Source organism: Anopheles aquasalis, chromosome 2 (assembly GCF_943734665.1).
Source record: "Anopheles aquasalis chromosome 2, idAnoAquaMG_Q_19, whole genome shotgun sequence".
NCBI classification, from domain to species: Eukaryota; Metazoa; Arthropoda; class Insecta; order Diptera; family Culicidae; genus Anopheles; species Anopheles aquasalis.
Genome location: NC_064877.1, coordinates 59416024 through 59439126, shown reverse-complemented (window position 1 = coordinate 59439126; position 23103 = coordinate 59416024). Strand labels below are relative to the sequence as shown.

The window sequence follows — 23103 nt, the reverse complement described above, 5'->3', positions numbered from 1 at the left end:
CCACCGGTCCTCCGAGCACCAGATGTTGGCTGTTTGCTGTCGCTACAGTTTCTTGCACAATAACCGTTTTTCTCTTTTTCATTTCTCTTTGCAAGCCTAGACCAACCGAGGGTCACTTGACTAAAGCCAACCAACTGGCAGCAGGAAACGGGCCATTAGCTTTGTTTTCATTTCAACCAGTCTCCAATTGCGTATTGTATTTGCCCTCGTCGTTTATTGTGCCGTTTATTATGGCCAGGGAGCGCTGTGGAAACACAAGGAGCGATCAACATTACGATATGGCTAAAACATGAGCGGCCCTAGTTTTAATATCTTAGGTCAATAAGACAATTAAATTATTTGTTTAACAACGTTTGCATCCAGTTTTTAAGTGTTAAGTGACTTACAGAGATAACATCACGTAAGCGGCATGATTTCGTCGGGAGGCGTAAACATCATACCAACAGATCGATTCTCTTGTCCATCGATAACTCGTTTGTCGTATTAGCATTGACCTTTCAGTGTTTTCAAAAATCAATAAATTTGAGCGATACGTCTAGTCCAGCAATGATAGATCAATTCTATTCAGCTTTCTCGTTACATACTTAAAGTACCGCTTTAATCCAATCGACATAGGATGAGATTCGAGTGTACAGAACGATGGATTGATCAGAGAAAGACGACCGGCGACTAACTATTCCAACCAGATATCTTCTATTACGATTCAACCAGAATGCTGGCATTCCATCGTCAAGCGATATGTTTAATTTGCGCAAATTCACTATCTGCAAGCATAACTCGGAGGGTGCCAGAACACGTCCCAGAGCACGCCGACAGTCGGTGTTGTACTTCAGATGGGCCTGCATCGTGTCCAGATTAATGTCAGCTAAAATTGTTGGAGGTTTTCGGCTGAGTCAGATTGCTAATGAAATCAGAACTTCTTATTATGTAAATCTCACCTATAACGAGTTGTTCCATCATGAATGGTGTGTGCGTTACGTTTCTCCATAAGCAAGCACGAGACGTCCTAAAATCATTATCAGCAATTATGTCTATTGTTCTTATCACCGCCAGATTATGAGTCTTTGTTGAGTTATCAAATTCCGGGTGTATTACAATTTCTGCCGGGATCATCCGCAACTGCATCTCTAGAGAAGGATGGTCAGCTTGAATATAGTCTGGAAGAGCAGAAGCATCTACGCAGCTCGCAGCTGTTAGCACCGTTCGATTTGCGATGATTGTTCCACTGCAGATGCGTTCCTCATTACCATATTGCCAAACGATTGAAACCTAATAAGATTAGAGACGAACTTTACTATTGAACAACAGAAATAAGTCCGCTGTCATGTACAGAGTGCAATACGCACCACATGCGATAACGATGCACTTCTGTAGTCTTCGCTTCCTTCTTCTTCATCGATGTTTGTATCTTCATGACGTTCACAAGCGTCTATCTCCTCGGCATCATCATTTTTTTCTTCGCGTATGTATCGATGCGGGCAGCATACCAGCGACCCCGTATTCCAGAAATGCATTTCACGGCGACTCTTAAAGTCTAGCACCACTTTCGGACAGAAACGTACGTTTACACAAACACCGGGGACATAGTTCGGTGCTGTACAGTTATCTCCTTCCTCCAGTGCTTCGTTCAGAAATATAACCTGGTCCGAGTCATCTGGTATTTCTGGTTTTTTCGAAGGATAAAGAACTGATTCTAGCCATCGTCTATGATGCGCCAGACGGACGGCTACGGCTGACTCACCGAATCCACAGTCTCTACCAAACAGGTTCAGGGCGTTCACATACATCAAGCTTCGCCCATAGCGAAACATCTCTCTCTGCAAAGGCCCTCCAAATGCCTGGTTGCACGTTCCGGGTACGAGGAACGGTTCTGCTCCGAAGCAAACATGTTCCTGTGTCAGTCCATTTGGCAACCGGTCTGCGTACTGTGTGGGCAATGAACAGTTGGTTTCGTTCTGCTCATTGACTATACCCAGCACATCCACTGTATTCAGCATAGCTAATGGAAAGGATTCGAGCTGTTAATGATCTGGCGTCTGGGGCTAGATTTCTGACTAATACTCACAGGTACGGTTAATCTCGGGTGCTGATTCTGTATACAATTCATTGAGTTCCCGAAGACCTCTACCCGAGACCTCCATTGCTGGTTCAAGGAAGCTCTCTTTGGTCCAGACACAAGCAGGTGTAAAGTCGTCATTAAACTCGAAGGGTTCCTTCACCTTCAGCACACCGATATCATTCCGAAATGAGCTCTCTACATACGCGGGATGTTTATGGCTATTGGTGATGATGTTGGTTTTGTTCCCTGCAGATGTGACGTGCGTTGGTTCTGATCTGGAAATGTCAAACAATCGTTATTCGTATTTATCACACTAATTCCAACTGGTCCACTATTCCAACTGACCCATTGACCATAGTACAGCGAGCAAGAGTCAGGACAGTAGTCTCATCAATGATGACACCATAGCATTCGCTTGAGCTATTCGTCGGCTGACTGTTCCAATGAATCCCGACTAACTGCTGCGATGAACCCCTATGCAAATGCGCTTTACTCAGGTCAAGGTTCTCCTGCATATTATCCTTCGACAGCACTACTCTTGGTTCGTATTCACGTAGATCCACATACTTCCGCGCACATGCCTGAGGCTCCAGAAACCAATCTTGTATCCCAAAGATTTCCGTTTTATGTTTAATCATCAATTCGCAGATGCTAACTGCCTGTTTATACATGGCGGAGTGTACTTACCAGAATCATCTTCACCTTTTGCCTTCAGTATTGATTTTATCCACGGAATATAGGGGGCAACTCGAACATACACACCAGGTACTGAAAGGCCACATGCACTACCGAATGACGTCACAGCTACGACAAACGGTGTGACACGAGTATTGTGAAGTAGCTTCACCTGCAAAGGGCCTCCGGAGTCACCCTGAATAGCGTGAAACAATCAGAAAGTGTTAAATTACTCAGCTGGTCTCCAAATACTATTTACCGGGCAGGTATCCATGAGATCATGCCCTGCACACATTTGAAAATCATGCAACCCGGCACGGAATCCTCTAATATTTTGATAGTGATCATTGCATTCGTCTCGATCAACCGGTCTAAGCAGCACCTTCAACAGTGTCGGTGTTCTTGACTGAGCTGTAATGAAACATCAATTTCTTCGCTGAATTATTAATCATTGCATAGCCCCTTGTTTGTGTTACCAAATCCGGTATCTCCCCAACCGGTTGCTTCCAGCGTTTTGAAGCGAATGTCATCACCGTTCCACAGACATGCTGGTGCTACCGTGTCATGTAGTCTATCGGACAGAGAAAAATGGGTTTATATTATACATACTTCATGTAGCGTCCTGACTCTGTCCAGATAGGCCATCTGGGAAGGTGTAAATAGTGTAACGCTTGATTGTGTAACACTTGACAAATAATACCGATGAAACCAAATGCTACAGTTTTGTGTGCTCTCCGCGCAATCCTTCTGTGTACACATTAGTTTACTTACACAACTTTTTGTTCAAGTCGCAACAAAGCTAAATCATGATAACGAGCACTGAAGCGATGCTGCGGATGCCGAATAATCTCTATTATTCTTATCTGCTGTGCGTAGTGGTCATCTGAATCATTAAACAGATCTATGTCGCCTAGTCTGATCACATCCGGTGGGAGGTCGCTGCAAATATCGTTTTAACAGAAAAAAACGATGTCTCCATCATGCTACGTATTTTTTCATCAACTTTCGATTGTGAACTTTTACCTGCTATCCACTGTGCAGTGTGCCGCCGTTAAGACAAAATTCTCCCAGATCAATGATCCTCCGCAATTCCACATTGTTGTGTTATCCGTTTGCAACCACCCAATGGCTGCCATGTGTGCAAACTCGCGCAAGTAAGCGGGAATACCGTACGCTGGCTTAATGGCCCATGATTTGCCAAACTCATAGTACCTGAAATGACAGTCTACCAACGCAAAGATTAAAATTCGTTATAAAAATCGATAGAGTACAAATCTACGTGATCCATACCGTCTAGAGACTGAGGCTGATTTGACAAAATTAAGTCTGCAGGTTCATTTTCCTTGATGTTGAAGTTCGAATCCAATATTTGGCTTTGGACTGATCGTTGAAGAAATACACTTAAACAATGGATCGCCGTTGCCGCGAAGAACATTTTATACCTACCAATCACACAGATTAGCACAAGCAAAAGCGTGGAGCAAAATGACGATCCCATTGCTAGAAGCGGTAGAACTGCACTGAGATTAACCGGTCCGATAACCCGTTTGCAATATATTTGTTATTCAATTAAGGCCATCGAGAGATGACGACTGTCACAGTGCATCTGGCTCTCAATACTCTCTTTTGCAAGGTTCATTACCACTACAAGCAAATTATCAGTTCCACTTAGTATGCGTTTATACGATCATTGTACAACTTTATTGCTTCAGTTTATTCATTTTTAAATAAAGTAACAGAGGCTCGGAATTGAGAGACAAGTCTCTGATCATCTACCAGTAATCAACTCCTCGATTGCCGTGAACGCAAGAGAGAAGCTTCTCTCCCGCTCACGTAGCATATACGTGTTTTACCTTGCGCAATAGATTTTCAACCAGCTGCTTCCACTGTTTTGAAGCGGATCTCATCATCGTTCCAGAAACATGCTGGTGCTACCGTTTCATTTAGTCTGATGGAAGGACGAGACTGTACATTTTCTTCGAATGAAGTGGTAGTTTAATTATCAGTGTGCGTACACCATTCTACAACAATCATTCATTGTAAACTGAAGTGTAGCATTGTGCTGACGATACCTTCGACACTGGCTTGCTCAGTAAAATTGGCAAGAACCTCCACATTCCATCTAATAGTTCTTTCGTTTCAAACGACCGGAAGTTTTCTACGATAATGCTGCTGCGGTTGTAACAGCTCTTCTGTAGACTGTTGCCGCGAGTATCCAGAAGGAGATGCAGGGGATGAAATGTAAAACGGTCACAGTTGTCATACAAACCGGAGACGAAGTAACCGGATAGCGCTGCTCTTCATCATTTCTAACCAAACATATTCAAAACAACTAACTCAATAAGACCATTGAAATCCTTTCCCAAGATACAATGGACGATTGATAAAAAAGTGTTAATTCGCATACGAATCATTTCCACTCTAATTAAACGCACCTGGTGCATCGCGAATATTACTATATCGCATTAATACTCATTTCAGTGCGGCGATGATACATGGTCACCAAACTCGAATTATCAATCAATACACTCAAATACACAGAAAATGTTAGAACCACCAATCTCGTTAGCAAACGTGAGGCAAAACTACAACTGCTCTATGTGATTCATTTGCCGCCGGCAATCCATGCGCCGAGTGTGCTTGTGTCCTTGCAGTTAGGGAAAGGCAGGAAGTAAGCAAACTCACGTTGCATTTCACTCGCAAAAGTTTCCAAAAACCAATCTTCTTGGAGCATTTTTCTTCGTGTAAGTACTGGTAAGACGTCAAGGAGTAGTTTTACCCAAGTTGCACCGTAGCGCTACGGTAAAGAATTGCTCAAAATGCACCTTTCAATGTTTGTGCTACCTTCCGACAGAGTTAGTTTTGCTGATTACTTCATCTTCTCCTGAGGGCGTCAGTTGTTGGTTCCCTTACGAACGGAGCATGATGCAGCGACAGAAAGCTTCAAGCAACAGTATACTGCAACATGAAACTGGTTTACCACGTCGATTGGTTGATGCTTGCGCCCCCGAAGGATAAGAATTAATTAAAACTCAATCCCGAAGCATTAGATTGGTCCCGCTTTGGGTAGGTAAAGGTAAATGGTTTCGTCGTAATGCCTGTCACTTGCAAGTAAACCAAGTGTTGAGAAGTTGAAACAATCCTTACTAAGACCAAGTACGGAAGGTTGGGCTTCAAATGGTTTATGCGACGATCAATCGATTGAGTTGTCACCCCTGCCAGTTGCTCGCATGATTCAATGGTGTGTTGTTCTGTCAAAGAGGTTGAGATTTCTTGGGAAACAGCAGCTCGCAATCGAGTGAAGCACGAACGTTTTCAGACCCTTTCTGGCCCATACCTTTCTCCGCTCAAACATTTTTAAACTTCTTTCGTCACCATCGTTTATTGCTTTTCTTTGGATTCAGCAGCAGCGACAGCAATATCAACCCAAATCTGGCTCGTTTAGCGATTAAATGTCGCAGAAATGTCCCAGAGCGGTATATCATTTCCCATTCTCAACGACCTCCTACGTTTCAATGATCGGCAATAGAAAGCGCAGTCGATTCGAGCCCTTGGTACGGAACACTCCGCACACAATCACATCACGATTGTCACCTTGGGCAAAACTCCGGGACTAGAGCTCAGCACGTGATAAAAACAATAAACAGCGCATTTAATTTCCAGAAACGACTTAAAAACAGGATGCACTTTCACTATCTAGACAGACTTCTTGTTGCTCAAACTAACACTTGAACGCTTGACAATCGACCGTCAGCAAGGAATGTAGAAGGGTGGGAGGTGAGGATGATGATTTGGATTTTTCAAAAGGACGATGCTGTTCCATTCTTGTTTGTTGCGAGTATTCCTGATACCGGAACGAACAGAAGCATTGTTGCTTGAAATCTATTCTGTTATTATTCTCATAACAGGACACTGTGTATGTTCGTGTGAAAATGGCATGTGTGATTTCTTTCCTAAGAAACAAAAGCTAAAAAGTTGAAGTAAATTCAATGTTTGAACGGTACCAGTCCTTCGATCCATTCGATAGTCGGACAGAATTTTGGTTTAATTAAGATGAAACGATCTCAAGCTTTCGCGAGGAAAGCCGACCCACTGGCCAATAATTTTTCCATCAAATCATAGAATTCGAGGCAACCAAGACATCCATCGTTGGTCATGTTGTTGTTTCAAAATAATATCCTCGCAGGAGATTAATAACATGTTAAGGTATGTTAGCTACTTGTTGGTTGGACAACAGAAGAAATAAGGTGCGATACTGTCGTTAATTGACTTGATTTTCTCCAACCCTCTGAAGCAGTAAAAAAGGTGAGCCACAGTTCTATGAAAGAAACACTTTCAATTTAAGGAACTGGCTCCTAACAACACAATCATCTTGAATCTACATATTGTCGTAGCCATATCCGTTATTTTTGATAATAAGTTCAACTTAATTTGTTGGACAACCGTTTTTTTCACAAACATTACAATCTTTAATTGTATTGATTTTAATTATCTGCTTTACATTCTGCATGTCAGTATCAGTCTGTTCGAAGAAACCAAGATCTATGAAGTATCCTAAAATTGTTCACCGACAGACACGTATGGCTAACTTGGCAACAGCATTAACATGAGTCCAATCCAACCCAGAAACTCATTTGCATATGACAACCATGTAATATAACACGGTCTCGAACACTCGCCTCAACCGGACACTTGTGGTCCACACACATTGTTCGTGTACAAGCGACAAATGGCGTAGAAGGGTACGGGATGGGCAAGATTGAAATAATAATTAGAAATCCACCCCAACACGACCCTCACCTCCACTTCCACCATCACCATGTGGTCAATGCGTCGGTGAACAATGCTCATTACCATCGTTGGGGGAAAATTAAATATTTTCATAAAGACCACGATGACCACGCTTGTGGATGAAAGGGCGGTGAAAAAGGATACTGTCAACATAGAGCGAGTCACAACCAAAAAGCTCCCGTTCTGGATCCCGCTCGTCACGGAGAGAGACGCTTCGGGGCAGGATCGGCCTTCGGGCACTGGAATAGCATTGGAAGTGACGTGCAATGGACAGAACTTTTCGGGAAATATAATAAACAAAACAATTAACATCACCTATCATCTCGCCAATCTCTATTGTTCTGTACATGCCAGGACCCGAAGCATCAGGTCCCGGAACAAATATAGGAAAGCTCGATGATGCTCATAAAGTGTTCTCATCTGAATCCGTTGACATCATCACACAAGGGTAGTTCGTGTCACCCGGGATGTACCACATGATACCGAATGAGGATGCCTGTGATGTAGATGTCGTGATTGTATATAAGCTGCTTACGTCCGTTACGGGGTAGTAATTAAAAGTCCAGCATAGCGCTATAATGTGCAGCACCAGCACTGCGAGAGATCGTAATTTTATTTCAACTCAAAACCAGCAATCCCTCAGCGGAAAGGATGTAGCTAACCTGCCGGAAACATTTCCTTCTAATTTCAAAAGCGGAAGCAGAAGCATCACTGCATCACTGTTGTCAGATGTTTAGATTACGGTGGGTACAAAATGCTGCAAAGAAGCAAATGTGAGATGGATTGAGGGAGGAATCTTTTTAAACAACAAAAGGACCAAAAGAAGGAGAGCGGAAATTAAAATGGAACGGAAACATTGTACTTTGTGTCGTTTGCATTCACCATTCGTTCCCTTGTCCTCGTTCAGATACGTCTGAGCGCCAATGTCAATGTACGTGGACTGTATGGTCTTTTAGAATAGATGCTAATTTTATTTCCTGTTATTACGATAAGAGGCTTACAGTTTCAACGAGTAATATAATAAACTATCATCATCATTTTGATAAACACATTTTAAAACTAAAACTCCTTAGAGATGCTCCGGTGAGTTCAACAAAATGGACGCAACATAAAGTGTGCACATCAACGCATTGAGAAAGCTGGGACGCTGGGACATTCGATGCCACCACCGACCACGGCGATTGATAAAGGGGTGCCATTGGTAAAGGGCGACTATATATAACAAACGGAATACCAGTTAACAAAAAAAACTTATCTGAAACTAGGAATCCCCTCTCACAAATAGCTAGACGATACGAAAATTGAAGTTAACTTTCATGGTGCAATTCATTCTATGGAGTTCCAGCACGACCTTGCTTGTCTATGCTACATTTGTTTCTGCTACTGTACACCGTTTTTCAATAAAACGTGTTCGTGGCTCAATCATAAAAATCGAGTTATGAAACATATTAATTACATTCAAAATCACCTGCATTGGGACAAATAACTACAGATCCCCATTAAATATACGGTCGTTCGAATAATCAGGCACATCAGCTTATATTTTCATAACATTTGATTTTTACTGACACACGAAAGCATAGCCTTTGCACCTAATTTGACTCTTTAATGCAAGGGCATGTCCGGAATTACTGTGAAGCGTGCTATATTTGGCATGAGATAATGTTATAGCGAAACGCTTTGCGGTTATTAGTGTCTAACCACCAAAGTTGTAAGGATCCCGGAACTGGCTCCGTGAGGTTCAACGTAGAAACTAAGGAAGGGTAACAGCACTCGTTTGCTTCTAGTTAGAACTATGGTTTCTAAGCCATGGTGTATGTAATCCAGCGGGCAGCAATTGTGGTTTTGCGGCGGATTCGTTCGATAAGTTTCAATTTTCGTCTGCAGTAATGTTGCACCAAGCCATCTAGCACAGTGTGTACAGCACTACTCACCTCACCAACTGGTCCATTAACCCTTGCCTAAGGTCCGTCTACAAACTAGTTTATAATCCAATTTCCTCTCTTCTCAGTGGCCTCAAGGCAACGAAATCCTCCACTGAATCAACCTACGCCAAAAATAGGTACGGCAAAGTTAGGGTTGCTCGTCCCACTTGATCCCCAACTACGGATGTGTTCCGTAATCTCTAAATGGTCCTGAGTCCAGAAAAGCCAATGCTGCTTCTCTGTATACCATCATCCTGGGTCTCGAATAGAAAAAACAATTCAGTTCCGGAAGTAAATTCAGTTCCGGTGCGAAATTAGTATTTTTGGTGAACCATCTGTCTAAATCCCTGTAATATACTCTGAGTTAAAGCAAAAAAAAACGGAGCTGTACAATGCTTACACTCACAATCCTCAGCAGCATAACCACCGTCACCACCAGCTAAACGCCTTAATCTATCTAGAACTTTGATTTGAGATGCTGAGAATGTGATAGATGTAGAAAAACAGGCCCAGGACTCGAGATAAAGCTTCCTGATTTTATATTCTGTCGATTCGTTTTTCTTCGTCGATCGTTTCATGAATTCACACGGATTCCTCCTACCATTGAGCACCCCAGAGCATACAGAAAATCAAGAGAATTTCTCGCTGGCATGCATTTTTAAGGTCATCTACAAAGGCCTGGTCACGGCTTTGTTTTCCATCTTTGTCTAATCTTTTCATGAACTTTCCTATTCGGTGTGATGCGTGGAGCTAAGCACATTGTCGCACAAAGAAATCGCCATCTACATTCTACTCCCTCGTGATGTCTTCCAGACTTGTCCAAGCAACACCTGTGTTTTACACCTCATACGAACCGAAACCCTATCAGCCGAAGGGATAAACGGTTAACACTGAAGAGAACTAATCCGGTTGAAGGTTGAAAACTGATGAAAAGCAAAACCGTCCCTTGCGCCCCCCGTCCAACCAACGGAGGCGTCATACACACGCTGCTGCGTCCTGTAACAAAAAATAATAAAAACAGACTGACGACAGGCAGGCTTATTCACAAGATGGAAACATCTTATTGTTATTCCAGAACCCAAGTGAATAGAATTAAGCAGGGATGCGGGACCATTGCAGAGGCTCTTCGTCAAAACACTTTTGTTGTTTTGGGCACTTTAGTCACATGCTGCGTCCCACTGGGAGCTGCTCCAGCCGTAAAAGAAGACAAAACCCCATCGCCAGCGGTTTGAGGAAGAGATTCTACGATAGACTGGATTCGGAATCCGAACGTGCCTCTCGGGACTGTTTAACGTTTCCCTCGAATGGAGCCTAAGGTGAGCAAATCAAAGAGAATATACAATTTGTTCCTCGTCCAGCACGTCCACAATACAAATGTCGCTCAGCGGTGTTTTCCCCATGAAAGGCGACATAGAGATGCTCATACATAATAGACATATTCGGTTGTAAGCCACCGATTTCATGCTCTTCTTTCAACGTCGATGGCAGAAGATTGGTAATCGATTTAGATACGCCTCGATGGGATGTGAATCTTCTCCTTCCTTCAGAAGCAACCCGGAGTGATGGCATGGCAGCCTTCCAGCTACCAGCATGTTGTGGTAAGGATGAATGCCCAGAAGGTGAGAATTTGTATACTTGATCAACCGTTCCAATGAAGCATCTTGGATCCCTCATTTCCTATCTTCAAAGACAACACGAACACAAACATGCCGGTAGAGCGACCTCCACAGATCAGTAATCAATGGTTTCCAAAATAATCTTTTGATAGATCCATGCACGTCAAAACCCCATCGTCGACACCTCAAGAGATGATGTTTCTCATGAAAGACAATACCCTAAGCAACTTCCGTTGTTTGCTTCTTGCCACATCATCAGTTTTAAACGCCTCCAGAAAGTGCATGAATGTGATGTGGATCTATTTGTTCCCTGAAGGCAACATCGACGGAACTTTGGTATGGGTATGGCATCGCATGTGTCTTTCCTGTGTAAATGGGTTAAGTAATGCGTCGACTTCGAAACGTGTGCATTCCACGTCCCTCCAGGCAGCGCATTGGTCATTCATTGCATGTTCTATGTAATTTGGAATGTAATGTTGAAGTTGAAGTATGGTAATATAACTGCAATGATAGTGGCGTTGGAAAAATTGATTGAACAAACTTTTTTTCAACATTTCAATTTCTATTATACACCCCTGAAAGTATGCAATATTACCTGGCGCCTCCATCATCATCTTTTCGTAATCCCGACGCGACGATTGTTGTTAATAAATTGTGGGTACCCTCCACCACTGTCAACTGGAGCTACATGTGCAGGGTCGACGGATCCAAGATAGGAAAACAGGATGAAACTAAAATTAGGATCGTGTAAATGTGCACGAGGAAGTTAACGACCGGCGCAGATCGATGGCACGCAAACGGACAGCGCGCGTGCTGCCGACGGTGATTTGACCAATGCGATTTCGAATGAGCAAGAACACAAATGTTCTATCAGTGCGTATGGAAATGGGTCTATTAGTTCACATTTTCACTTTTAATAGATTCAACCGACATCCAAGATTACGCAGATGTCATCATTCAATACTCATGCTACTTACGTTCAGAATCTTTTCCATTCTGCTCTGCTACTGTCACCTGGGTTATGATTTTAGATTCAATTTATTATTTAATACTTAATAAACGTTATATTACAGGCTGCAGGGATGAAATCGGGGGTCGGTCGGTGATGTGTGGTCGGTTTTATTCGACGAACCCATCGTGCCTCTTCAAATCTCAATTCCTTGTCACAAAATATCAGACAAAACTGAAGGATTTTTTTTTCTAATTAGGTCCGCTGTTTATAAATTTATGTTTGAATAGTTATTAAAGATTCACAAACTAAATGCGATTGAAGTGTTTTGGTTGAAACAGCGACGAAACCGCATACCTGCGTAAACATAATAAAAAAAGAAATCCGATTGTTCAGCACATTATCAAACTGTTTTTATTGAGAGCGGTGATTAATTTCAAAACATATTTTTTTTGTCATTTTATTTGATTAGCCATGGAACATTAACAATAAAAATAATCATATGCTCTGTCTGTCCGGTAGCATTGTATGCTAAATTTGATTTAAAAAAAACATTCATTCGCACTCAAAATTAATCATCATCACAAATTAACCATCAACTCCATACCAAAAACTAGTTGAAACCCTCCTGGAATCCAATAAACCGAACCAATTGAAACCGCATAATGAAGCTATTTACTCTCACTGTACTTTCAGGACATAGCTCTTGATTTTCGTATGCCAGAGTGAAGGAAACCCCCAAAACCAATGATACTGATTTTCTGCGGCGAATAAAGTTCCCTCAATTTAACTCTGCTAATGAGCCGTCCCTTCCTCGGCATGATTCGATCAGGTAAAATGCTCCCTAGTCAAAGATACTGTTTTGAGTGCTTATTATATTATTCTATTCCACGAACACACGCACATACATCCATTCATACGCACTCATTCAATCACTCATTATTGGTCATCATCAAATGACATTCCATTTAATTAGGGCTAAATGGGCACAGTCTCTCTTTGAACTGTTTGATCCGAAACTCCCTTCGTTGCTGTGATGTCATGTGATGATCAGCTACATCCATTTTCATCGGCATCCAAGAAAATAGCTGATCAAGCAGAGGACGAGCACGTTGATGGAATCGCCTATCCGTAGCTGGCCATCGTGCTGCATAGCAGCAGGATGATCACCTGGAGGGGATGATGGTGCAGAACGACGAAGAGAAGTTTAAAAAACAGTGCAAAAATGAAAAAGAAGAACATCTTACCGTTCAAGATGTGCACATTGATCGTCACAGAATCCGCGTTCGATGGTGAGCAAACGTATTTGCCTGTGTCGGTTGTCCAAGCACGTTGAATGAGCAGATAGGAGGTGGTTGTTTCACCTTTTTCCGTGATGACGGAAACGCCTCCCCTTGGTGAGTCATAGTTGATCTCCTGAAAAGAAATAAGAGAATTAATCAAAGGATGAATAGTTGACATTTACGACCACGATCACACAGAGATCATAATCGATTATTCGCGATTGATCTACACTATCTACTAGCATAACAGGTCAGTAGATTGATTTAGGTAGTATGAGTGTTATGTGACTTCCATCACGGGTTTTATTTTATGGTACATTAAGCACATACTGCCATGGCTGTATTAAGAAGACCTGAAATCATTTTATGTCAATTATTTTTATTATTATTATTATTGAATTGAATAATTATTATACAACAAAGAATAGAATTCACTCCGAAGAAGCAAGGCAGAGACTCTACCCTCTGCCAACCCTTACTTTCATCAACAATAACTTTGCAAAAATCAATAACAACGATGTATTAAAAAGGAAGAATCGTCGTATTCACTTACTTAACCTTGCCCTTTAAATTTTAAATAAAACAGCTTGCATGGTTCCAATTTATCTAGCATACGACCCAGCAGGAGCCATGAGATATGAAAGCACATATGCAAACTCACCGAAGGACTGGAATTCGATTGGTGGCGCGAGTGCAAACGTAAAATTGATATTGAAATCACGTTGGCATGAATTCCTGCTGCTCCCTTTCATCGATTCACCATACACTGAGCTCTGTTCCGATGCTCGCTTCTGATGCTGCACAATGTTTTTTTTCCAGCTGCTCAACTATCTTTGAGCACATCTGCATCAGATACACAGAATGCAAGGAGAAACCCAAAACAAAAAAAAGCATGATGTTATGCAACCCTTTACCAGCTGCGAGAGCAGCTTTGCTGAAAAGTAGACCAACGGACTGTGTTGCTCACAGCGGACATTAAGGGAAAGAGTCGCTTCATCGCTTCCATCGCTTCCAACCCACACATGTACCCACGATCCCGTTTGGGCATCCCTCACTGAAACGTGCATTAAAGGATCCATTTTTCAAACTGGCAACTTCAATATTGTCAGCTGCGCTGTGATGCATAGCGAGTAGCGGGCAGAGTGCCTTCGACTGGTACTTTTTATGGACCAAGCTTGGCGCGCTTTGCATTTTCATCGCGCACCTTTCCTCATTTTCTATCGCGCTCTCGGTACGAGCCGCGAGAGATGTCAATTGCATTATCGACCTGATCTGTTCCTTTGCCAAAAACTGGTAAAAAGATGGTAAAAAACTGATGCAGAAAATAGATTGGGAAGGTCGCGGTGATCATGCGACGCTGCATTGATGTTTTATGTAGAAAAACAAGGAGAGGATTAAATGATTTTGGCAAGCGCAAAAACTGCGGCTACAGTAAGAGAGTGCTTTTTGTTCTTTCTAATGGAAAATGCACAACGGAATTATGATAGCTGCTTCAGCTAGACTATCAACGTATTGATTTTTATAAATTCCAACAAACGGTTTCTTTTGCACAGAGTGTTGCCCATCAACACTCATCAAATCATGTTAAAATTCATGGATATTCTCCCTGATACATCAACCCCATTTTACTATTAACTGCTAAATGCTGCTACAACAAGGTGGTGCTACTCCAACCGAGTTCTTCATGCTCTTCGATGTTGTGATGATGAATCCGTAAAATGAACAGAATTTCCCACCACCACAATCTGAAGAACCGTAAGCGGGCACTTGTTATGCAAAAAGCAATAAAAAAAGATACACATTCCTAATGAATGCAGCAACACGTGAGTCCAGAAGCGCTAGCACTCCAAAAACACCCACAAATACTTCAAAACACAAAGCGAAAGTGAAGTGCATCCCACACTCACCTGATTGTTGTGTGTCCAGATAATGGTTGATGGTGGTTCGGGTGAGTTCCGTACGATGCAGGTCAAGTTTACAGTTGAACCAGTGTTGATGTACAGATCCGGTACACCGATTATGGTGGTGATGGGCTCTATTGTGTATACCGAGAGAGAAAATAAAAGAAAAAATATATGCACATCGTATATCGAATCTCACACTATGATAAGTCCCACAAGAAGTGGTGATACCGGAAGTAATGGTAGGACGTAACGCTCCATGGTAAAATTCACACTTACCAACAACAGAGAGGTACATCGAGTGGCCGACCGGGGGTGTCGTGGAAATCTGGCATTCGTACATTCCCGTATCTCGCTTCTGAGGATATCGAATCTAAAAGTACAACGACCGACAGACTTTAAAGAGTGCAGCATTAAACTCGAAACAAAATAAAACATAATATGGTAGACAGATGCAAAGCTTTCGCTTGCTCGAGAACGATTCCACCACCAGTGAATGATCGATGAGGTGCAACATGCTATCAATGGCTATGCAGAAAATCCTGCACCTTCACATCGTTTGTGGCCAGTCAAAAGAGAAGGTGTAATGGATGAAATTGGATTACGGTTGACCAGAATGGAACATAAAACGCTGGCAAAAACAAAGAATCGAAGAGCCCTAGAGGTGGCAGCACTTACCTGAAGCGACCAGTCATCGTGCACGGGATTATGCACCGCCTGGAACCGCTGATCGGATGTGTACGTGAATCTTCCAACGGTCAATAGATGGATATCACGATGCCTCACCCATGAAACCTGTGGAAAGCGTGAGATCGTTGACAATTTTTTGCAGGACAACCAAATCACTTCATGGATAAATTGCGATAAACAGGACGCAGCATCCTGCCGAAACAGGTTTACTACAATTTCAGTCCTTCACCGGAAGTCATTAGACTCGCTAACAATATACCATCATTTGTCATATTATTCCTTCTTTGGTTAACCCAATTTTCCTTTGTCATAATTGGTACACGAATGTTCCTTGACCGTTATGTGCCTGGATATCCGAACCGGTGACTTACCGTTTTGTTGCCCAGATTTTTGACGCGACAATTGAGGTACGCCGTCTTGCCGACGAGCGCCGTAATGTTCTTCGAAGCGGATAGATCAAAGTGTGGACCTCGGTCAAGCGGTGTCCTTAACCGATTACTCTCGTCCGAGTCGTAACTTTCGTTCTCGCTCATCTCCGCTGCGCTGGGATGAAACTGTTGGCTGATTTTGCCGGAACTACCGTAGATACCGAGGTACGGTGGCCGACTCCGGTGTTGTGACGATGGTCGCCGGGTTGGCCTTCGATCATCCATCGTTGCTCGATCCTCACTCAGCTCCAAAAGGAACTGTTCCTCAGACAAGCTCTGGAACGATTTGCTGAGCCCTGAAAAGAGAGAGAAAATCAAAAGAAGAAGAAGAAGGAAAACACAAGATGTTAGGAAAATTAAAATGAGAAACATGCAAAAGATTGGTCTGTTTGAAGCAATGAATATGAAATAGTTTTTCTCTTACTCTTTCTTTTTCTGCTGTCTCAAGTGAAAATATTTTAAGGCACAAGACTACCAAAAAGAAACTTCGAGCACAGTACTATATCCTACTAGATGCTGTGTCGTTCAATTGATCACACTGAAGTCGTTCAATTGATCACGCAGACACCTCGACCAAAGAACACCTCTAAGAACAAAGTTCGAACAGACCATCGCCCTTCGATCCGATAGACAGACCAACGAGCAACTCGAAGGCTAATCTGCCTTCCCAACGTCTCTGCTGGCTAATCAAAAACGTATACAACCACTTTGTTCAACCTTTTTCCTATTCCAAAAATACACTCATCCTTTCTTCACACGAAGCCATCGGAGAGACCCTTAAGCCATTTTTCCTCATTAATTACTTCCCGGAAACACAAGTGACAATCTCTATCCTGGAACAGCCTCCAACGCACTAAGGGCGATACCGGATGCTGTTCTCCAGAGGATGCATAGCTTCGAGCAACATTGAAGGCGACACATCGTGAAGGCAACAAACAGTGCGTGCGATTCGTACAGATATGAAAAGAGACACTTCATTTACGCTTGCACCTCTGCGATATTGAGTCTCCGTGTATCGGTTAGCCTTGTCTCGGCGCTTCATGTTATGTTTGTGTGTGACTATCGTGTCGCACGTTGAAGGCGAGAATTAATTTATCACCTGGAATCCATCATACATCCTTTGCTCAGGTTCTCATCTGTAGTCGAAACAAACTTCTAGTGGTGGTGCGACGAAAAGGAATGGAAGCATAGTCGGCCACAAACGGAAGAGTAGTAATAAGCTACCGGATACAGGAAACCCACGATTGAAGCACGTGAAGAAAACGTTGTGCTGTCACCTGATGCTGGCGATAAGGCCCATAAATCACTCATCATATCTGAGTCCACATGTGGACCATATTGATGTGGTTGACGATGGCAGCGATTTAATAAAGCATTGATTGAGCCGCTTGTGGGATGAAATACGGATTAGGCATTACTCCACGCTTTGTTATATCGAAAAGAAGGAGAAGGTGGAAAGGATGGCTCAATACTTGAACCACCTGAGACTTGATCCTATATTTCGTTTTTCCTTGTTCCAGCCTTATTGGCTCGTGGGAGAATGAAGAAGATGCAGAGTTTCGGAGAGTGCAAGACATTAGATTTGGGGACACGGATATGTTTCAACGGTTTTTTTCTGTGACTGCATCAGACACTTGACAACTACACACAAAACTTACGACACCGGCTTCTTATCTGATCCCACAGACCGCAACGCTTGAAGGACCGCTGAATGCACGGATTAGAAATTGCGGAGCCTCGATCCCAGAATTACGGCTGGTGACACGATGATGGAACTGCAGGCAAGGCCTGCCAATAGCTCCTACAACACAGCCTAAAACCTCTTGCAAATGCACATCGAAAGAGGCACTCGGCACCACCAGATCGCGAAAGCAGGCTTATTAAGCCTATACACAACCGAGCAAGCCCGGGATATGGCGATGGGTAGTAAAGGAAATTTCCTACCCCACTACTTGTTAATTGTTAATAAACATACGGCTCGTCCGTCCTTATATATGTTAAAAAAAAATCAGACACTTGAATTCATAGAGGGATAAGAAGTTTTATGTCGTCAAGTCAAAAAGCTAGGTAAAGCAAATCGAAAGGTAGGAAATAAAAAGGATTTGATATAACTGATAGAGATGGCTGACACACAGAAACGTTTGAATTTGAAAAAATATTGCCTTCGTGATACCCTTCAAAAACTCCAAATCAAATTGAAAATATTTGTTTCCTAATCGATATGCTGTTAATTAGCAAAATAGATTTCCAATTTCTCCTTTCGATTGCAGAACGTTAACAACATATTAGGGCTTTGATTAAAATGATGAATGTTGTCGATGAATGTGGCAGGTGAAATGTGTCGGTTTCAAATCACAAGAATGCTTCTCGGTTGGTCGCTCGATTTCGAGGGCTTCTAAATTTTATGTGAAAACGAAGCCTCATTCCAACTAAGGGATCACAGCTTCACGGTGCCGCCCATTCGAGGAACGTGGGTTTTGCTATTTGGAGCTTATCACAACGCTGTGAATGAAACAGCTGCGACGACGGCCCAACGATTAATGGCTGATGATGAATTATTTATCGAAGAGGTATTGCTCGAATGAGTCTCGTCTGGCATTAGATTTGAGGCTGAGTTCATGATTTCTATTATCTATGCCTCCCTGATTCATTTACATAACCCGTGATGCATATGCGTAGAATTTGCCGAAGAATATGGTGTTTTCATAAGGGTGGCAAAATTATTAGAGGGCCGAGCGAGATTTGAAAAATTCCACTTGAATTCATGTTCTTACGAAAATATGATGAAACAACATGATTTATTGTGTTTTCAGTGGCTTGATTGCATGCTCCTATGGAACGCACCAACGAATCCAAACGATCCGAACGAGACGCTAGGAGCAACGAATAGAAAACGCAAAATCCATAGAAATGCCATTGATCTGCCCCGGTGTAGCGAATAGAACTGGGTGGCATGCGATTCCCAATTTCATTTCATTCTTCCTACTCCTGAACTTGCTTGTATCAGACTTGTTAGGGCGTAAATTATGAGGAGATGGCTAGGGTGCACTGATAAAATGATAAAATATCCTTCATAAATGATGATAAAATCATCTAATTAATAATATCCTTCCACCACTGCAGTTAGCGTTTCTTGGTAGTCCTGTTCAGGAAGCACACAATTAAGAACTAAACAGCTCGCTGCCAAAGATGACGTTGACAAAGAACACATTTATCAAGAAATGAAAGGATTTACTAATCATCGATTGTTCCTTCAAAATAAGATCAGTTGAAGCGTTTAGATTCATTTTATTTGGTGCGGAATTCAAATTGTGTGAAGAAATAAATGAAATACAACACGATGCGGCTGTATTATTGTTGGTGTTTTCGCGATAAATAGCCAATCTGTAATGAAAAGGTATAGCACATCCTGTCCTGATTCTTAATTGGGTGCTCCACTCGATTGGAAGGGTTTCGCTGAAACCTTTTGATCCCTTTTCTTACATCCAATTTGATCTAGAAATTTAAACAAATGCACCGCCTCTACCGAAACACACCAAAGAGTTAACAAATTTCCGATTCAAATCCTACTAGAGCAAAGCATTAATAGATGCAGCATTAAATAACCTCTACCCCATCGTGGAAATCGGTGTGCTACGAAAACCAACCGACCTTTCATCTCGGGTTTCTGTGCCGAATCGCCTGTTAGTAGCCAGGATCAGTTTGCACGAAGCTTTTCATTTTTTGCCTTTGGTTCCATGCAAAGGAATTGCAAACAAATTCACCGACCCGTGGCGTCCGTTGAATATGCTTTGCGCATATTTCTGCGATGCTCATGAATATTCTGAACCTGGGGAAGGGTCATCGTTAGCATGCCTGCTGACCATTCAAAGGGGTAGTCTTGGGTCGTGCACCTTGTTGATAGTGAAGAATATCGATTTGATCTACCAACTTGTCCAATCAAACTGTTGCCTTCAACGACGAGAAGTCAAAATCGTTAAATTGTAGTCCAATAACATGGTTCTGTTTGGTAAAAAGTAATCAGACTGTGCGTTTATAGTCTAAAAAATAAACTCCTAGCTTACTGAGGTAATAGGTAATAAAGGTGATTATAAACTTTTCTCCCTTTGTTCGTCAAGTTTGGCCAGGCCGATACCAATTTATTTGTCGTTCGATTTTCGGAAATTCGCCATCCAGTCCTGTTTGCTTCCATCTCTACTTCTTCGTTTGCAACAAAAATGTTATCTATATTGTTTTCTTCCATGAAATTGACTATGATGGGCTACAGATATGATGGGCCCGGTATTAAATGTAGGGTGCCTCGGCATTCGCTGAATTTCGTTGTCATTATCATTTCAAGTTGATTGCGGCATGTGCTCCTTTCAGACCCGTTTTTGGCGTAAATGGGGCCATACACTTTGATTCTTCAATAAACAAACAATACAACAATGCAAACAATGGCCACAATGTAATCAAACCACATGCCTGTGTAAATATTTATTCAAAAATTAATTACAAACTGGCATTCCCGCCTTTCCATTGCCCCCCCCCCCCACCTCCCCCCACAAAAGAATGTATTCAACGTGATGGCCAGCTTATCGACCAATATCAAACGTTCCCTCAATGTTACGCTCAACACAATGTAACTGAACAACGCTTCGCACAACATAAAATGTCTGATATGTGTACGTCAAAGGGTTTTATTCCATTTTGATTTCTTCTGGATCATAAAACCCATGCTATCCCCGCAGGCAATGTAATGTTTCAATCATACGCCCACGGAGAGCACTTTTGGGCTCCGGAACACCCTCGGGGCAATCCCCTCTGCCAATGTGAGGTAAATGGGGCATTTTTATTTCAATTACAGCATTGCACGCTATTCATTTGCGATTTCTCACGCTCATTGAGTGCCGCGGGACATTTCATTTTCGCCAACAACGCCACCTACGCGGCTGCAGTTCACATGATGTTGAATATTCCCAAAATTTTCAATTTATTATGAGAGTGGAGCTACTCTCTTGGGGTTTTATGGAGCACTGTCATCGTTTGCGGGGCATTGCTAAAACGGGTAAGTGAAGTGCCATTAAATCTATGCTTTTTCAGGGTGACATGAATCCCCCGGCTCAGATTCTGAACCAAAAGTGTAAAGCCCTCGGAAGTACGAGAAAAGATTACACAAAGTACCCACAGGATCGCAACTTCCGTATCACATCCACGGTGAACCAACCAAGCTAATAGAGGATGTTGGTGGAATGAAAGCACTTCCTCAATCCAACAGCCGCTTGAGCTTGAATGCCCGAAACCATAAACGCTTGAAATGCCATTGACAGGAGCGCCACTCTGAAACCAAGCTGACAGCGGCCCATATGCTCATGCCGTTGGAATCATCAAACTCGAAGGCGATGAAGCAACATCCGGCATCGCGAGGATGATGGAATTCAATTTCGCATTCTTGTGGTTAGTGTCTTCTTCAAGCTTTATCTCTTTTGTATTCTGATTGACTGGAAGGATGAAAGGATCACACATCAGACAATATAATGGAGCAGTCGAGTGAAGAGCGATAAGCGATGACACCAATAAGACACGCGAGATAAGAACGTCGTCAGTTTGGTGAGGAACTCATGCTCTTCTTTGCAAAAGTTTAGTTACTTTCCATAGAATACTTATTTCAGGTGTTGCGAATCATTATCTGAAAATTCAATTTGAACGACGACAGTTATTGAAAACATGAAAACGGAAAGAAAAAAACATCTGAAGCTAACATTCTGTTCCAGGTTTGTCTTGATCATTCCAAAAATGCGATTCGTTCCGGAATTTCATCTCACATTCTATGCGTTGCCGATGCCATTTTGCAACCCTCTGGTCGTCAGATGGATCACAGCAAGTCAGGAACAACCGCAAAAGCTAATCAACGCAGAGCACAAAAAAAAATGATTGTCGTCCGGCTGACCGGTTACCGTGATCTAGTCATTCGTTTCCATTCATGTTGCGTTCGTCTGCACAGAGTACCTAGACCCATTCAAGGAATCGAATCACTTGTTCCATGCAGACGTTAGCCGTCGTCTGTCCTTCCGGCTTCGTCGCACTGATTCAGCATGTTGCTTTTCGGATTGGCTTGGGGTTGGTTCTTCGAAAACAGTGAGCAACGGTTCCTACTGCAGTGTTCCAGCTGTGACAACCGGCTAAAGTCGAACAGAACAAATCGTGGGAATCGTGGGATTTTTTTTTTGTTGTTTCATGTCGTATGCTTTACTGGGAAAAGGCTATCGGAACAAAGGGGCAGACGGATTGGTGCACTAGGTATGATCAAAATTTCCGTATGTAGAAGAAATGTAGATCTAGCCGAAGTCGTTCGCATGTGAGTTTATTCAAGGACAACACGGTAAATTATTGGCCAACACAAGAAGCATAATTGGCTGATAGTCGCGGATTAGATTCTGCTCAAAAGCCTACAATAACCCGATATATTTATTTCTTGATGGTCCAAATATCGATTCGCCCTTTATGTGACCATACAAGAATTGTTGGAAAGGACGAATCTGTTAATGACTAACCGTCCAAGCCCATCAAGGTAGATGCCCAGGTCAGTTCGGTTCTGAGCGCGTGCAGAGGCGTATCTCTATATGACGCGTCCAGAACCGCGGAACAACACCGCGTGGGCATCAGGCGCTGTTGTGTGGACGTTGATTGACATTGACGAATGGGGCGAGTGATTTCCGCTCCAACGCGCTTTGACCTGCGAGCGTAGGCCCAAGGGAAATCGCATTTAATACAATTAAGCATCGCGCAGCCCGTTTAACTACCCAT

General features: G+C 42.6%; 2 protein-coding genes across 6 annotated transcripts in view; both read right to left on the bottom strand.

Moving 5' to 3' along the window:
• Window positions 1-521: 521 nt before the first annotated feature.
• LOC126571961 (uncharacterized) lies at window positions 522-4261 on the bottom strand. Of its 3 annotated transcripts, none has more exons than XM_050230890.1 (13): window positions 4181-4261; window positions 4025-4114; window positions 3758-3959; window positions 3506-3673; window positions 3211-3305; window positions 2994-3145; window positions 2747-2930; window positions 2405-2660; window positions 2066-2334; window positions 1742-1999; window positions 1347-1663; window positions 939-1269; window positions 522-865 (listed from the first exon to the last, which is right to left on the bottom strand). In XM_050230890.1, the coding sequence occupies exons 1-13, from the start codon at window positions 4230-4232 to the stop codon at window positions 585-587; spliced, it is 2655 nt and encodes an 884-aa protein (XP_050086847.1). In that variant the 5' UTR covers window positions 4233-4261; the 3' UTR covers window positions 522-584. The 3 variants fall into 3 exon arrangements, with proteins under 3 accessions (XP_050086847.1, XP_050086846.1, XP_050086849.1); XM_050230892.1 differs by having other exon boundaries at window positions 728-865; window positions 939-1006; window positions 1096-1269; window positions 1347-1999; XM_050230889.1 differs by having other exon boundaries at window positions 1347-1999.
• Window positions 4262-12444: 8183 nt separating this feature from the next.
• Window positions 12445-23103, bottom strand: part of LOC126571963 (zwei Ig domain protein zig-8-like) — a 43321-nt gene continuing 32662 nt past the window's right edge. For all 3 annotated transcript variants that reach the window (XM_050230896.1, XM_050230894.1, XM_050230895.1), the window contains exons 4-9: window positions 16261-16613; window positions 15878-15994; window positions 15479-15572; window positions 15206-15333; window positions 13263-13431; window positions 12445-13185 (exon numbers count right to left, since the gene is read on the bottom strand). In XM_050230896.1, coding sequence (XP_050086853.1) covers window positions 13082-13185; window positions 13263-13431; window positions 15206-15333; window positions 15479-15572; window positions 15878-15994; window positions 16261-16613 — 965 coding nt within the window. In that variant the 3' untranslated portion in view covers window positions 12445-13081. The remainder of the gene's footprint in view (window positions 13186-13262; window positions 13432-15205; window positions 15334-15478; window positions 15573-15877; window positions 15995-16260; window positions 16614-23103) is intronic.